Source organism: Dermacentor andersoni, chromosome 4 (assembly GCF_023375885.2).
Source record: "Dermacentor andersoni chromosome 4, qqDerAnde1_hic_scaffold, whole genome shotgun sequence".
NCBI classification, from domain to species: domain Eukaryota; kingdom Metazoa; phylum Arthropoda; class Arachnida; order Ixodida; family Ixodidae; genus Dermacentor; species Dermacentor andersoni.
Window position 1 is genome coordinate 71,759,470 of NC_092817.1, and position 18,570 is coordinate 71,778,039.

The 18,570-nt window shown below is 47.9% G+C and overlaps 1 protein-coding gene across 7 annotated transcripts in view; it reads right to left on the reverse strand.

Moving 5' to 3' along the window:
* Positions 1-18,570, reverse strand: part of LOC129386230 (alpha-tocopherol transfer protein-like) — a 30,436-nt gene that overhangs the window by 8,929 nt on the left and 2,937 nt on the right. For 5 of the 7 annotated variants that reach the window (XM_072287860.1, XM_072287861.1, XM_072287859.1 and 2 more), the window contains 2 exons: positions 7,973-8,110; positions 3,314-3,565 (listed from right to left, as the gene is read on the reverse strand). In XM_072287860.1, the coding sequence (XP_072143961.1) occupies positions 3,314-3,565; positions 7,973-8,110 (390 nt within the window). Of the gene's footprint in view, positions 1-3,313; positions 3,566-4,253; positions 4,396-7,972; positions 8,111-16,773; positions 16,918-18,570 lie in introns of those variants that run through there. The other 2 variants (XM_072287865.1, XM_072287864.1) reach the window with 2 other exon arrangements.

Below are 18,570 nucleotides of genomic sequence, written 5' to 3' on the forward strand. Positions count from 1 at the left end.
AACGTGTAACATGGCAGCCGCTGGACGCCGGACTTCAAATTACGGTGAATACACTTACATGTTTGTGCAGCAACTTAGTGAGAAAAATAAAAGGGTGGGGGGTCGACCGAGCTACAAAAATCACCCCGAGTATTGGGTGTTCAGCGCCTGCCCCTTAACCACACACCGTGCTGCAGCATAAACGCACATGCAACCGTCACCACTCGTACGACAAATGACCCTCCTAACCCTTGTTTTTCATAAAACTACGCTTCCTAGGTGAGGGAACCACCTGCGTTTAGTGGACTGTCCCATCGCGATATTCCTACATGCTAATAGTGAGTTATTTCCTTCTTACCTCAAGCCTGAGATTGATTAACAATGCACGCCTTTCAACGTTACTTGCGCGAATAGTATGTTAAGGATTACCTTGCTCCGCAACGGCAAAATGTAATGAAATAGTGGAATCCCGGACATTTGGTTTGATGTCGCCGACTGCCGGCGGGGTACACAGTGCTGCGATCCGTTGCACGTGTCGCTCTTTGTCGACATTTGGTGAAACCAGTCCAATCGTTGTCAGGAACTCGTTTCACTTGCTCCTCCGAAAAAGAAAATACGACAGTTTCTCGCTTTCTCCTCGTCAGGCGTGCTTTGTTTTGCGATTCATAAATAATAGTATACTGGAGCTTCGCGTGAAATCTCTGCGCTAGCAAAGCATCGTTAAGCACAAATATATTTTTGATGTTGCTAAGATGGTTGCGCGAGTGATTGGATACAAGAGTACTATTGGCAAATTCCGGTGGTCTGCGCGGTTCTCCGAGTCGGATTGCGAGACCCTCGAGATCTGAATCAGAAAAAGCACGCGTCATCTTAATGGCAGCCCACTTTTCGGATATTAGAGAAGAACGGAAGCGAGGCCAAATTTCGGTGATTCCCGACTGAACATCCCGCATCGTGCAACATCAAAGCATCACGGCGAGAGAGAAAAAGAAAAATAGTAGGTGTTCGACCACTACAGTAGCCGTCGTTTGCAAGGCAGTCCTACGCCAGCACAACTTTGCATCTCTATGTGATGGGATGCTGTCACTGCTTGTCTCTCGACTCAAAAGTAGGACTGAAGGTGCCGCTAACAAACGAGGACGTTGCCGCGTTGATAACATCGACGTGAGAGGCACGAAGCAACACAGCACAATTACGAAACCGTCTAAACGCCCTAAGCTACAGCGGAAGAAGTGTGCTGACGGAAACAGCATAGCGCTGGCTCGACCGGAAACCAGTCGGACCTAGCGATTTCTCCAACCTTGTCGGTGGGAGCATTTCTGGGTCCTCCAAGTCGGGGGTTAAGCGGTCGGAAAGAACCAACCGAATTTAGTCGGAGCGCCCTGTTCAGAACGGCCCCATAAGATTACTACCTTTGTCGCACTCCAAAACGACCAACAGAATTCGCGATATATGGCTGCACAAATTCGCGTACCCTTTATGGTGGAGCACAGATAAGTGTGAACGCTGTAATTCCTCGATAAATAATTTCGTTTATTACACCATTTTAGAAATCGTTGAGCGAACGACGACTGACGTGATTAATATCTCGATAGTGAGACTCAACTATGCATACATATGTCGTTTGTTCTGTACTTTACGTTTATACTTATTTTAATTAATCACCTTGGGCACATACCAGGTTTCTGACTGTTCACCTTGATTGCCTTAAGAGGCAGACACTATTGGAGCGACAGATTGCAATGTTTAGGCAGCTAAATCAAAAGATTAACAGGTTGCATATTATTTTAATATTTACTCTAGCGCACATGTCGTTGAAGAGCAAAGTAGTAGTTAAACCATGCTAACGAATATCCTAACACTAGCGCTATTTCCGAGATATCGACCTCCAAGATCTGCTAAAAAATATAAATTGCCGTTACAGTCTGTCCCGAATATTTTGACGCACGCTTTTGTGCTACTGGTAGCTGAAACAACCGTTTATTTTGTAGCACACTTGAAGGCCGGACAACTCGAAAGTGGTGCTGTAGTATACGATTTCTCACACGCAAACCCGGATACATCAATACTCGTGAAAATATCCTGTGGCCATGGTGGTGTGTGTTCGCGATGTGCAGTGCCACGCAAGAGAGCTGCTGCCTTTGTCTAGATGCACCAGCCATATGACCATTTGTGACAAACTGAACGATGAATGCGTCAGCTTGTTTCTGCATGCGTGCTGCCGTTCTTTTTTCTCTCCTTATTCTCGTCTTTTAGGCCCCTTTCTCTGTAGAGAGTAGCCATCCGGGCTCAGCCTGGTTCGTGCCTTTCGTGCCTTTCCCAATTATCACTACCCTCTCTTTCATGCGGACAGGGTGCCGGATGCCGGAGAAACCACTGCTTTTTAAAGGATGCATTTATTCCAACACCAACATAGCAGCAGTTTCGCCACAAGGCTGCCAGCAATACAAAGCTGCTTTAAAGAAATTAAATTATGGGGTTTTACGTGCCAAAACCACTTTATGATTATGAGGCACGCCGTAGTGGAGGACTCCGGAAATTTTGACCACCTGCGGTTCTTTAACGTGCACCTAAATCTAAGTGCACGGGGGTTTTCGCTTTTCGCCCCCATCGAAATGCGGCCGCAGTGGCCGGGATTCGATCCCGCGACCTCGTGCTCAGCAGCCCAACACCATAGCCACTGAGCAACCACGGCGGGTACAAAGCTGCTTTCATCCGGGCACGATATAAGTATTTTCTGAAACTGCGTTGACACTTTTTTTATTAGACGTATTTCATGAAGTAAACTTCTGTGTTTCTTACAGAGGCGAGAGGGACACGGGGAGCACAGAAACCCGGTCATCGCCGAAGTCAGTCAGACTATGACAGCACAGCACCAATTATAGCACAACGAACAGCAATTCAGGCTACAGGCGTTTGTGCAGGTAGGTTGTCCTGAAAAATCGTAGCAGTACCTTCGTCGCCCTCGGTAGCGATTTCTTATAAGGCCGGCACTGTTGTGACAACGGTCCTTGGTCAAAGTCTGCTAGCGCGACAGCGAGTTATCGCCTCTTCACAGTGTAACAAGGTCAGTAATACAAAATGTTGTTGAAAAGTCTTCTCGTGACCACGGTCACCACACGAGGCGTTGCTCCCCTCTGTAATGCGAAAAGCTAATTTATTGTTTTTTACCTCTGCCTCCCTTGTTGCCCACTCTAGCGTGGCAAACCAAAGTTTGCCTACTGGTTAACCTTCCTGTATTTTCCATATCTTCTGCATCTCTATCTCTCAGCCGCAGTGTAATGGATAAACTAATTCGCCAAAAAGCAGCGCATAGTGACTTCACCGGGCTTACCGATCTTCATCAGCAGAACCATTCTTCCCAGTGGATCCGTGCGGCGCGACACCGTCAGCAGCTGATGCTTGCGGCAAACGACGTCGAAAGGGATGCTGCTAGGAGTTAGCTCTTCAAACAGTTCCGGTCTGTCCCTTCTAACCTTGAAGTATTTCTTGATGTTCTCGAAAGCGGACTGCGTGTCGTACTTGCGGGCGCGGAGAAACTTGACCAGAAAGTCGTCATCCGTGGGGCAGTTCAGCGACGGTGCACCTGGTTGAAATTGAGATGCGGTGTAAACAAGAAGTCAGAAAATGCGCACCGCTAAAGAACTTGTAGCGCTGCGACTGCGGCTATTGTCCACTGAATGAGATGTTTATCCGCGCCATTGTAGAACGTTTGAATGAAATGCTAGTCCGCCGTACCATTGTGAAGACGCCGAGGAAGGTGCATACAACACGTCATCCCTGAGTGACTGCTATACGATACTGCGCGTCGAAGACGAAAAGCTGGTTTAATGTTACCAGACCGTCGGCCAATCAATCCGAAAAAAAAAGAATACTTGGTCGATGGACAACGATGGATTTAGAGAATAGCACTTGTGGCTTTTAAAATCTGCGTCTAAGTATTACAACGATACTCGTGAACGGCGACACTATTCTCTTTCTTTATTTAAATTGTTTGCGCGTAGGTCAGGTCTTTATATTTATAACACGTGTTTCTTTTGCTATGTGTTTAGCATGGCTGTCACTTGGGTGTGTTGTTAAACGTTCTTGATGGACAAAGCGCTACTAAAGCGGAGACTTAGCAAGAACACGTGACTTGTTATGTGTTGTTTGTGTCCTTTTATGTAGATGGGTGTAGATTTATTGGCCTGCTCATCTACTAATTTAACTGATGTGCGTGTCTTCGAACTATTTTGTATTTATGGAACTGTGCATGTATCTTAGTGTTATTTTACCTTTTTTGTGACTTCGTTTACTCTTGCCCGGAAATTCGCATATGTTTGGGATACTTGACTGTCTCATCGTTTTCATGTTTTTAGTTTTGCTTGCCTTGCAGAGGAGGAGCCGGCTAGATAAAGGAGCCATCCTCTTCTTAAGCTGAGATCAGAAAAAAAAACGGGGGGGGGGGGGGAGGGGGCGGTCACTTCAGAGAAACACTAAATCGGTCTAGAATTATAAAGTACTCTTTCAGAACTGCATATTTTTGTGAATTTCTTAGTAATAGCTTGATTATTAGAACACGAAATAAAAGCCAAAATGTAGTTTTTAAGATTCCGCGCGGAAGCCAGCGATAGCGCACATCAGTGCGACGTCACTTGATTTCAATTAACGTTTTCGCACTGTGCCTTTATGGTGCAGTAAAAGTCACTTACGAAGTTTCGTATTGGACTGTTTAAGCACACAATGTGGCCCACCTCTATCTGTACACTCTTAATCAAAATTACACCCTTTGGGTCGTATCTTCCCACACCACAATAACCGCCATCTGTCTTTTCCGCATTTCCTTTCTTTAACGCTGCGTGCCCGGTACTTCCAAGTCACAAACGGCATGCGCGTTATAAGCATGACAGAGCATTCTCGACAGGAAAGTAGCTAGCGCAGTGTTTTCAAGATATAAAACGCAAGCAAGTCAGAAGACGATTATTGTTGTCTGGCAAATATACACCCCAAAGGGTGTACATTTGTTTAAGAGTGTGAAGGAACAAAACTTGACCCTAGTACGTGCTTTCCAAATCGGATGTCATGCCATGCTATAGACACTCTTAAAACAGTTGCACCCTTTGCGGTGTATATATGTCCCACAAGGATGATCATCATTTGCCTCGCTTGCGCTTGCTTTCTTCAAAACACTGCGCTCGTTACTTTCCTGTCGAGAATGCTCTGTCATGTTGATAACGCGCATGCCGTTCATGCTCCCGTGTTCCCAGCGTTAAAGAAAGGAAATATGGGCAAGACAGATGGCGACAATTGTTATGGGACAAGATACGACCCAAATGGTGTAAACATATTTAAGCGCGTAGTGCAAGAATTTCTAGGTAGCGTTGCGCCTGCTCTTTCCTTATTCCGGTTCTTCCGACTTAGCAAGCCGCCTTCCTGCCCCATCTCATAGTAAGAGTGGCGTTTTTAGTATTTTAGAAGCATGAACTAATAATAACGCAGTGTATATTATTTTTCTCTAATGTTCCTTTAAAACACGATGCTGGCGAGACAACCGCGGCATTGTTTATGTTGATTTGTTATGTAACTGCTGCATTGGCCGGGTGAGTTCTCTGGTGACAATTTTCACGAGCCGTCGAATATTGTACCCTAGAAAATCTAGCGTCACATGTGAATGTAAGCATTCGTATACACGCCACAATATGAAAATACCAGTTTATTGCATGTATAAAAAAAGGCACAACGGAGATAGTTACCGCCAAAGGATTTTTTGAATGGGAATGCGCAAGCGAATGGTGTACCGCAGAAATCCCGGAGGAAGCAGTGACAGTAGAACTAATGTGGAGAACTTAAAAAAAAAAAAAAAGAAAAGAAACGCCGCGGGGCTTACTGGCTAGGCCAGTGCCCTACTCAGAACAAGGTCCCCGGCTGAATGTCAATACGTGGGCGAAATGCAAATATGCTCGCGTACCACGCGTTTTGCTGCACGTTAAAAAACTTCATAACGGACCAAAATCATTCTGGACCCTTACGCAATGGCACCCCTCATAAATCGCTGCGCTGTCTTGTAATGTTAAACACGACAGTTAATCTAAAACCAATAAAAAACAATAGCGAACGTGTTGGATACTGACCCTTTCTAGAGAAACGAGATGGCACTTTCATCTGCGCGCCGCATGTATAGCCTCAGCGACAGCGCACGAATACGAAACCATTACCGCTTCCACCTTGCTTCTGTGCGATCAGCTGTCGCAAATGCGACGGAGTTTTCGTTGACGCACTGTCATCTAATCATGCTAGATTGAAGACGTGTACAGTAATCGGCTGCAACAATAGTGACTGGCATGTTAATGAACGGAATGAATCTCTCTGGTCGAGTTCGCGGACCGCAGCTGCAACTGTCCGTACGTGTTACCGGCATTTTCAGATACGGCTTTCCTCTAGGATACAGAAATTTGCTCATCCGCCAGTGTTGTATGGCTAACCTTAAGAAAAAAATGATTCAGACCCGGAACGTTGGCAAGAGACAGTACTGCTCGTTAAACAACGAGAAAGTGAGTCTATAGCGCCACTTCCTGTCATAGTACGTTTCGCGCACAGTATCTACACACATCTACCCTAAGTGGCCCGGAATGTTATGCCCACTCTATCGCAAACGTGTCATTGAGTGAATGGGTGCACACTTGAAAATATGCGCACCATATGCGCACAATAAATGACGGACTACACCGACAGCGCACGAATGGTCGAAGCTGTGTGTTTCGTGACGGTCCACAAGAGGAAGCGAGTTACTAGCGATAATACATCTTTTCTTTAAGGTATTACAAGGAACAAAACAAATACGTTTCAAACTTTCCGCGCAGCAAGAACTAATCTGTCCGAAGTGCGCCCACCCGCGAGCGACTAGACGGGAATTGATCAGATAGTGGCCGCACCGAGGAAGTCAGAAACGGGACAAGCCGCTGCTTCAAAATATTTATCAAATAAAGAACTAAGAGCAAAACACACTAATCCTGATTCAATTAATGAGCGAAATTTTGGATAGCTTGTAATAGATATTAGACCCCACTTTTAAAACAAGCACCGTATACGCTGCTCGCGCTGTTTGGACACATCTTAATCAGCTCCGAAAGCGCTTTTACATGTTCTCTGAAGCCGTGGCCAATGATTCTTTCGTCCACCAATCACTGTCTTCGATATCTCCCGAAATAGAAATACACAGCCATACAAACCCATTGTAAACACGGAGGCATGCAGTTGAGGCAAGCAATGGACGCCGCTCCACGTGACCAAACATGGCAGCGCTCCCGCGGAATCGCCGCGAAAAGGGCCAATATGCGTCATATCGGGGGAGAGTGCTCGATCGCTTTGTGTGGAACGAACATGAGTATATAAATATGAAACCCACTTTTTCTGAAATAGACAGTCGCCACTTAGTACTCGAGCTGATCATTCAGTTTCCTACAAAAATCACTGCAGTGTATACTGGCGCTCCGATAGCTTAACTATACTAGGCGACCGATGTGTGCTCGTCATACTTGCGACTTGAGGCGTTCTTCTGGCTTTACTTTTTACGGTTTGCTGAGTTCCCAACACCCCACACTTCTTTTTTCAAACGCACGAATGCAACAGGTTTCTGCAGTCATATATAACAAATGAAGAACTGTGCCGCTTATAACAGAACGCAGTGCTTACATAAATAAATATGCAGCGTCACAAAGCCATATGAAGCCAGAAAAACCAAGTTTACGCAAATCCATTTACTAGCTATCATTCGCATGCAGACTGAAGCGCCATAACTGCAGGTCCCGTAGACGCTATAGCGCCGGAGTTCCTTCCAGTACTTTCTGTAGAAAACGCTATGCTGCTGGCGCGTTGCTTTAGGTGTAGTGTTTCTAAACAACGCCGTTATACGTTTATAATGCCAGCGAATTATGTGCGGTGAGAACGACCGTTGCGGCCAACACATGGCAGTGCAGCACATTCTCAGTTACCTGCTGATACTGTTTCTCCTTACCTGAAATAAGCTGGCGCAACTCTTCCAGAGCCGTCCGTTTTACCGCAGGCGTTTCTCCTAATTCTCTGCGTGCAACATCATCCAGGGATTCTGGCGAGGCAATACTTTCTGATGTCACCTCACTCATGTCTCTGGCCACTGCAGGAACAAACATACAGGAGATGCACTGGATGACGTGACTGTAGAAAGAACGCGTACTGAAAGAGGCCACATGGAGGTGACGAAACACGCGAGACAATTCCTGCGGCGCGGCATAAAGAGCGCCTCAACATAGAGAAAGAAATTCAAAAAGACGGTACACTCGGCGAAAACTGGCAACCGGAAATACGTCACGCTGTTATTATTGTCGACCGTTTGCTGCCGCGAGCATCCGAAAACTAAGACTGTGAAATGAAGGTAACAGACATTCTTTCATTATATTACTCTTTCCCTCTAAAACTGAAAAGTTTGGCATATAAATGAACTCTTCGACTTATTTGCGTCACCTAGCAACAAGCTAACCCCACGCCAGACAAGCCAGATGCGTGCGTCATGCGCCAGACAAAACACGCCACCGAAGCGAGCGAGGCCGGCTGCGCTGCTTGCGAAGTTCGCCTCTTCGGCGACCCGTCTCACTTTTGCTTTTAGATTTAGCCGGGTTTGCTTGGATCCCGGCGTATTCTTGCGTTCCTTCTGCACTTTGACAAGGCACCACGGCAATACTGGACTACGGCAAGGTGAGAAATATTTTTTGATAGTCTGCGACGCATTTCAAGGAATCAGGCTTACGGCACGGAACCTAGACTTGCGACACAGCGAAAAACAGTTCAGCCGCCCTAGCGCAGTTAATTTGAGTTAATCACTCTTGCAGAGAGGTGCTTGCGAAGCTTTCTGTGGGTGCCACCTTACTGTAAGTAATTTCGGTAGCATTTGGTGGCGCTCGCCGAGCCTGGTGCTGTGACGCAGTTAGTTAAACGCAGCACTGACGTGTAACGCAGTTAGTTTCGCGTGTACGAGATCTTACCGGGACAAGTTCGTGACGCTTTCTCTGACCCCCAACATGATTGTAATTAATTTTGTTACATTTTATTTAGGATAACTTTGAGGCACACTCGACTCGCCTATCGTGACGCAGCGAAAAGCAGCTCGGCCGTGGTGACAATAGTTTGGCGTGTACTTAATCTTGGTGGCAGAAGTTTGTTTCGATTTTTATGGCCCCGCAAGAACATATTGCTTCTTTCGGTACCTGCGCTCGTCGAAAACACGACGAACGATTGCCTAGAGTGATAACACGGGTGTTACTTGCGCCGGCAGAACGCGCAATAGATAACGCCAAGGAGCTCAAACACCAGTAACTTGCGACTCGAAAATTTTCTCCTCCGAACGACTGAAAACAGGCTTTGCACCCACACATTTGTCTTTAGTGCGAGTACAAGGAATTCTGCGAGTGACTAGCATGGTCTGGTTGAGAGACTGCGTTGTGGCTATCTCTGTGTATACGTGGCGCACGATCCCGTCGGTTGAAGCCAAGTTCTTTTGGAAACGCGCAGTCGCCCGCGTATTTGTGCTCTTAAAGGGCAGGAAATAAGGCCTGCGAATGGGGGATTCCTTGAAAATCGGATGTTTGCGTGATATGTATGGTATTGTTAGGGATGAGTCTTGTATTTTCTACGCCATGTATGTAAAAGCGAAATGCTTTTGTTTGTAATGCTGCCCATTCAGTACTTTCACACGTTTCGCCTCTACACGCATTAAACCTGTAAGGTATTAATGCCAAAATGACACAGGCTTGTAATTTCCTTCTTTCTTTTTTAGCTGACGTCGTCCTGTGAAGCTTCGTACGGCGACTACTGCTGCTTACCTGGTGCCACAACGTTGGATTAACGCACAAAAAGCCCGGAACGTGCATCCATATAGAGTAAAATAAATGTTTCCTGATTTCACAAGGCGTTTTGCGTCGTCTTTATGAAATCGCACGTGGCACGATTCGATAGAGGCTTGTAAAGATCATTCGCAACCATTTTCACTCAGCAATAAAACAATTCCGAGCAATAACCGCGCGTAGTTGAGCAGTAGAAGCAAAACAAAAATAAATAAACAAACAAATGCCGCGCCGATCAGCGCAGCCGGCGTAACGCGTTCCAGGTAGTGCTCAAAACGAGCGCGCCCGAAACCGGAAGTGTGGGTCAGGTGCTAAAGCCTGTGGCTTGGAGCACTACAGTCAATTCGGCAGCTGGGCTTTATGGGAGTGTTCACTCTTGTTGAATGTCTTTCTCTATCACCCAACACTTATAAGGGGCAGTACAACAGAGCAACATAGTAAACGATAATAGTGGACACTCGAGCCGTCACGCGGCCGAGCTCGAAATTCGCCGATTCCGGCAGGTGGCCCTGTTTACGTGTTTCACTATTGGAAAGTTTGCACCCTTTGTGGCTTCCCTTGTCCCACAACGATAATCGTTTTCTGCCTTGCTTGAGTTTCCTTTCTTGAGAACTCTTCGCTCGGTGCTTTCATGTCCAGAATTCAATGTCACGTTGATAATGCGCGCGCCGTTCGCGACCTGGAAGTACTGGGCGCACAGCGTTAAAGAAAGGATATGCGTATATATGCGGATAAAGGCGTGTAACATCGGAAATTAATTTTTTTTGTTCAGCCTAATATTGCATCGGCAGTGCGTACATGTCATATCAAATGGGGTTATTTGCAGTTTTCGTGACGTCGCGTGATAGACCGGCCAAGCGGGCGCGGCGTTAAACTTTTTGCATAACCACGGAGCGCTCATGACAGAAACGGAGCAGATACAGAGTGTAATAGCTTTCATCATTATCATCATCATACTATTTTATGTCTACTGCAGGACGAAAGCCTCTCCCTGCGATCTCCAATTACCCCTATCCTGCGCCAACTGATTCCAACTAGCGCCTGCGAATTTCTTAATTTCATCACCCCACTTACTCTTCTGCCGTCCTCGATTGCCCTTCACTTCCCTTGGCACCCATTCTGTAACCCTAATGGTCCACCGATTATCTAACCTACGCATTACATGACCTGCCCAGCTCCATTTCTTTCTCTTCATGTCAATTAGAATATCGGCTATGCCTATTTGCTCTCTAATACACACCGCTCTCTTCCTGTCTCCTAATGTTACGCCTAAAATTTTTTGTTCCATCGCAATTTGCGCTTTAGGCGTGCCATAATGCTGGCGAGATGAGGAACACCAGCAGCGGAGTTCACTCAGTGCCCAATGAAATTACTAGCTAGATTAACCCCCGTATTCCATAACGCTCCTCCACTAAACACTCCACCTCGACTCAGGAAAGTGAATCGCAGCGCCGCCCATCGACTGAAATTACCATTGCGCTTCACATCACTCCCCAGCAACTCTTGAGAAGCCTAGTGTGTGCTTCGGTAGAGGGTCAGAGCTGTGCGCAGCTCAGTCAAGTCCCGCATACGTTACAGCCTTAGTAGCGGCACACGGCAAATAGAGAAGTTTTGAGGAAGAGAAACAAAAGACTGAAGGATATGTAAACAAAAATGATTCAATGGAAAGCATGTATGACATAGCTGATTAACTCAAACTGGCTAGGTGACAATTTGTTACCGCCCCATTTCAAAGGAAATGCCAATAAATCATCATCATCAGCAAGTGGACGAGGATCTTCGAGTCTAGGATCGTTTGATAATGCGGGATTAAGCTTCACGTTTACTATCTGTTCTACTCAGACCAGTGTGTATGGCCCACTGTGTGGTATACAAATAACTGCTCAGCAGGAGCACTAATACGTGTGCATACAACTTTCGTGCCAGAAGTGAAAGCGAGGGGCTCCACCAGAGCGGATTGAGCGGAGCGTGACGGCGCGTCCACTTTGCTTCGACGTTTCTGCAGCCAAACGCACTGCACAACTCTGCAGGCCTTCTAATATTAGAAGGCCTGCATAACGAACCTCGATGACATTCAGATGCGCTCTTAGATTCCTGTGGTATCTGACATAGTCACTGGCGTTATCTACGACGTAGGCGTCCCCATCCTTAGTAACGACTTGTCGATTCTTATCAAGCCAGAAAATGAGGCGCTCATTGTTGATGTTACTCGGTTAGGCAGTTCACGCTGCGGGAAGACTGAATTCAAGGGTAAATAAATACCCTCGCATGTTAAGGTGGGTCACTACAGACATGCAGTGCGACCTTTCATTCCGAAACCTCTCCAATGCCGTAAATGCATGAAATTTGGACACATGAGCAGCGTATGCGAAAATCAGGTTGCATATGACGCCGCTGCCCCGAGCCCCATGCTGCAGATAAATGTGGCGCGACGGTAATGAAGTGTTCAAACTGCGGCGGGCCACATGAAGCTTCATCGAAGAATTGCCCACATATTAAGAAGGAAATGGCCATCTTGATAGAGAGGGCGAGAGATCATTCATCTCATCGTGAAGCCTCCGATAAAATGAGGAAGCGACGTTCCCGTCGCCGACGCTCCTCAAGTAAGGCTGTTGCCTCTGCGACGCGCATGCCACTTCTTACAACCTCCTCCTCTGCCGCCCAAGCCAGGCACTGTAGAAAGGACCACAAAGAACAAGGTGACTGAGAACGCCACATCTACCAAATCGCGGCCGGCCCTGCCAAAACGGCAGCATTCACCAACAGAGTCACATCACACTTTTGCTGGAGAACCCCTGACGTCTACTGTCGGTCATTTGTGCGACGAAGACAGGCAGGCGGCTGTAATGCTGCAATCGCTAATTAATACGATCTGCATGATACTGAACAAGCTGGAAACACCAGCAGATCGAAGTGCTCTGCAAATACTGGATGTACAAAATCCAGTGCTTGCTAGCATCGTTTAAGCACCATGGCTCAACCAATAGTCCCCTTCCGCACTGAAGTTAAAGGTGCGGCGATCTTTCAGTGGAATGCCAGAGGTCGAAGAACCCGTACAGGAGACTTTCGCCAATTCATTTTTACAAATCGCTTCCCCATACTGGTCATTTGCGAACCAAATACATCAACTCCACTCAGACTGTCAGGTTACGACTCTCGTCTCGTCCACATGCGGTGGGAGCATGAACGTAATCATCTATATCCGCACGGACTTCACATGTCGCTAACGCGGTTGAGCCTCATGACGGCAACCAATATATCTGCCTGCGTCTAAAAAAGAAGGCTGTGTCATTTGCAGTAATTAGAGCCTACATATCCCCAGCGGTTCGCTTTGACGGCAAACGACTTAATGATATTATTACGATATGATTCCGCGAGAGACGAGCAGCCGCGAGAACGACGAAGAAGTTGGTCGGTGCCCTCGGCACGAGCGAGTGTCAGCCTGGCTGCCTGGCTCCAGTGTAAATAGCGTGTAAATAGCATCTTTCGTCTGTGTCTTTCCACACGTAACATTTCTGCCCCTACAGAATTACGTACAGATGCCAGCGGTCATGGTGTAGGTGCCGTCTTAGCCCAGCGTCAGCGTGGCAAGGATCGCGTTATTGCTTATGCGAGCCGCCTCCTAGCACCATCGGAGCGCAACTATTCCATTACGGAACGCGAATGCCTTGCTGTTGTCTGGGCGGTTGCAAAGTTCCGTCCTTACCTTTATGGTCGCCCTTTTTCCGTAGTCACTGACCATCATGCTCTTTGCTGGCTCTCATCGCTAAAAGATCCTACAGGCCGGCTTGGTCGATGGGCTTTGAGGCTACAGGAATTTTCATATTCCGTGGTGTACAAGTCTGGCCGCCTGCACCAAGACGCTGACAGTTTGTCGCGTTACCCTGTTGACGACTCTGACTCCTCCAATATTGCCAGTGCTTCTTGCGTATTCTCGGTATCCCAGCTGCTCCATTTCGCCGACGAGCAACGCCGTGACGCCTACATCAGAGCACTCATCGACCGTTTTGAACACTCTCCGGCCGATGCTACTCTACGCCTCTTCGTCCTCCGCGACGGTACTCTGTACCGTCGTAACCTTCATCCAGACGGCTCTGAGTTCTTGCTTGTAGTACCTAAACACCTCCGCTCCACCGTTCTAGAAGAGCTTCACGACGCACCAATGGCAGGACACCTCGGCGTATCTCGAACCTATGACCGTGTACGTCGCCGTTTTTTCTGGCCGGGCCTTGCCCGTTCCGTAGGACGTTACGTCGCCGCTTGTGAACTTTGCCAACGACGCAAGAAGCCTTCCCAGCTCCCCGCTGGTTACCTGCAGCCGCTCGACATCCCTGCCGAGCCCTTCCATCGTGTCGGCTTGGACCTTCTAGGCCCATTTCCGGAATCTACATCAGGAAACAAGTGGGTTGCAGTCGCGGTGGACTACGCGACCCGCTACGCCGTAACCTGTGCTCTTCCGACCAGTTGTGCAACTGATGTTGCGGACTTCCTGCTACATGATATTATATTGATGCATGGTGCTCCGCGTCAATTGCTTACAGACCGCGGCCGCACCTTTTTGGCCAAAGTCATTGACGACATCATGCGTGCCTGCTCAATACAGCATAAATTTACCACCTCCTACCACCCCCAAACGAACGGCCTCACTGAGCGTTTGAACCGCACCCTTACAGACATGCTATCCAAATACGTTTCAGACGACCACCGTGACATGGACCTGGCTCTACCTTACATTACCTTTGCATATAACTCTTCCCGTCTCGAAACTGCTGGCTTTTCCCCGTTTTACCTCTTGTATGGCCGCGAACCGACGCTACCACTGGACACTGTGCTTCCGTCCGCCACAGCTTCAACTAGCGATTATGCCCGTGATGCAATCGCCCATGCTGACCATGCTCGCCAACTTGCGCGCGCTCGTCTACAAGTGTCTCAAGACAAGCAGAAACAACGCTACGACCTCCGTCACCGTGATGTCCATTTTGTGCCCGGAGCCCTCGGGTTGCTTTGGTCCCCATCGCGTAAAGTCGTCCTTTGTGAAAAACTGCTTTTCTGTTACACAGGCCCATATCGCGTGATACGCAAAGTGACCGATGTCACCTATGAAATCGTTCTAGCCACGCCCCCGACGTCCTCCTCTGTAACAACCAGTGACATTGTCCACGTTGCCCGACTCAAGCCCTACAACTCTCCATGCCCCTTGGATATTTAACAGCACCGTGACGGTGCTTTTGCCGCCGGGGGGTAATATTACGATATGATTCCGCGAGAGACGAGCAGCCGCGAGAACGACGAAGAAGTTGGTCGGTGCCCTCGGCACGAGCGAGTGTCAGCCTGGCTGCCTGGCTCCAGTGTAAATAGCGTGTAAATAGCATCTCTCGTCTGTGTCTTTCCACACGTAACAATACATTGCTAATGACCAATGGCCCCTGGATTATCACAGGTGACTTTAACTCTCGTCACCAGCTATGGGGAAGCACTAAAATTGACTCCAGTGGCAGGAGTCCTGCCTCTTTTGCTGCGAACCACGATTTGTGTTGTGTGAATGACGGCTGACCTACATTAGTGCGAGGCACGACCTATAGTAGCTGCTTGGACTTCACTTTGGGATCACTGCGCTTTGCCTCGAACGTTCAATCGTTTGCGGACATAGAAATACATGGAAGCGACCATATTCCAACATACATAAAGATTAGTGCAGTTGAGCAACGCTCCTCTACAGTTTTGCGTACAGTTGATTAATCAAGGTTTAAGAAGCATATGGATGAGGCATGTCGGGAAGGCTTTTCAGAAACTGTCGAAAATGCAATCGCAGAAGCAATGAAAACACCCATCTGCTCGCTTACAAGGTCAGCAAGGCGAACAGACTTGGACATAGAACTGGAGAGGCTACGTACCGCACGCCGACAGGCGGAGAGAAGTTATCGGCGCACGAAGTCCATTTTGGATCTGAGGGCTACAGACGCATACAAAAGAAAGTTCAGCGTCGTGTCGCTAAATTCGAAGACAAGCGACGGAAAACTTTCTGTCAGTCACTTGATTCCCGAAAATCGCTCTCGCACATATGGAGAACGGTTAGGGGTCTTCACACACATCCGCATCAAAGGAAGCCCTTTGCTGCTCTGGCCCTCTACCAACCCCACTTGGAACATTATGTGGCTGAAAATTTCTGTGCAAGGGTTGCAGGGTCCTTGGCCATCATTATTGACGCACCACTGAATGACATCCCTGAAGCACGTGTACCAGAAATGAACGTGCTATTTTCACTCGAACAGGTAGGCGCTGCCTTGGCCATCCGCAGGCGTTCATCACCAGGACCAGACAGCATCACGTACGCTGCCCCATGCCACCTTGGACATGAAGCGCGTGGTGAGCTGCTCAACTACTGCAATGAGTCTTGACACAACGGCGTCGTCCCTAAACCATGGAAATCAAGCTGTTTGATCCCCATTCTGAAGCCTGGAAAGTATCCGAGTGATCTGTCATCATATCGTCCGATTGCGCTTTCGAGCTGCCTCGGCAAAGTGGGGATAAGAATGATTCTTGCTCGCTTGGAATAGTACCTAGAGCGATTCAACATCTATACGGACACCATGGCGGGTTTTGGTCGAGGTCGCACGTCCTTCGACAACGCCATTGACGTCGTAACCTGGGTCCAAGAACAAAAAAGCCTCAAGTGCCTATCAGTGGCACTTTTTCTATATATTAAAGGAGCATACGACAACGTCGCCTATGAGGCCATAATGAACTCACTTGAGGCTGTGGGAGTCGATGGCCGATGTATCAACAGATTCGAAACTATTTGACTGGGAGGTACTTTTTCTCACAGACCGAAGACGGCCCAAATTCGGAACATTACATCTGCCCTAGTGTGCCACAGGGTGGACTGTTGAACCCTATATTGTTCAAGCTCGTCCTTATAGGACTAGGGGAGTATACTTACCACGGACAGTTTATGTCTCAATATACGCCGACGACATTTGCATCTGAGCCTTTGAGGTGACTGGCCCTCAGGTACGAGCCAGGCTTCAGCGGGCGACAACCATGACGGCGTCTTTTCTCCGAGAACAAGGCCTCAGTGCGTCTACTGAAAAGGGCGTATTGGTTTGCTTTACGCGCAAACAAATGTCATTGTACGGACTGTTTCAATCAATGGTTAAGCTTTGTCCTATGTTAATACACATCGCTTTCTGGGTGTCATTATCGACCGAAACTTCTAGTGGAGCCCTCACTGCGTCTATCTGAAAAAGTTAGTTGGCATTGCTCAGGTCTTCCAATTTCTCGGCAGGAAAAAAATGGGATACTCCAGTCCATTCTATGCTGCAGCTGTACAGGGTACTGTTTCTCGGACTTCTTCGTTAGTCTACAAGTTTTGTCAAATACATGCAGGACGGACACATCGCGATTTCGAGAGCATACAAGGTCTAGCCTCATGCACGTGTTTATGGCTGTCTCGGAGCACCTCAACAGCAGCAACAATTGCCATCACGGGAGACCATATGATCCAGACACACGTAGCTGTCGACTCTCTCTGAGCGCGCATTCGCCATCTGTCAAGGATCCACAACCATCACTTAGCCTCCCTACCAGCCGAGAGACCTCGACACCTCAAGCGACCTTTTCAAGAGGGATTAGCGCTCATCTAGAGTGCATACCGTCATCTTTACAGCGGCGGCGAAGCCTTCATCTCCCCTGTGGTGCCTGCGACAGGCTCAAGTGAATTTTGCTATTCCAGGAATTACAAAGAAGGCCAATCATCCATCGCTGGCTCTGAAGTAACTGACGCACCTATTACTGCACCAGACGTATCTGACCGCATACATATATATGCCGACGGTTCGACCTGACCTAGCAGATCAACTACCGCATTCGTCGTTCCAACTAAGCAGGTTACATTTATTTAAAATTGTAACACATGACTACAACTACATCTGAAGAACTACAGCTCTCCATGCCACTATGATATACGTCACCTAACAGCCGACAGAGAAATGGACCGTATTTTGTGACACTAAGGCAGTTCTTCACAGTATCAAGTCTGCATTACATCACAGAACTTAAGAGCAGATGATATCTGACATCAGGGAAGTACATCGCCATGCTCAGGAAAGAGAGCACATTATCTTTCAATCGATTCCTTCTCACTGTGGCATCGTCGGCAACAACCTTGCTGGCAAGGCTGACCGGTATGCCCACGAAGACACCCAGACGCGTCCAATACCTTTGCGAGGTCGGACACTGCCAGGGAAATTCGCTTACTTGCAAGCAAAAAGTAACAAGATTTCTGGAGTTCAAGTGCCTTGAATTGGCGATTGCATAAATTGGACCCCACGCTACGGCTAAAACTGCCATCTAGCCTTTCCCGCGGTGAAGGAACCTTGCTGTACCGTTTGTGGCTGGGAGTGGCGTTTACGAACGCCTATTGCTATCATATGGGAATGGCCGAGAGCCCGGCGTGCGACTCCTGCGGGTGCAAGGAAACTATCGAGCACCTATTGTGTACCTGCCCTCGCTACGACATAACGCAGAGTACTGTACACCGACTGGACTCAAGACCGTTCTCCGAGTCAAAGATACTCGGACCGTGGCCACACCCGTCACCGGCACGAAAAATGATTCGTGCACTAATAAACTACTTGAAGTGCACCGGCTTAAGCGACCGTTTGTAGTGTCCCTGTGCATCCTCCCACAAGCACTCAGTGCTTAATCTCTCCCTCTTTCTATTCCCATTTTCCCCACC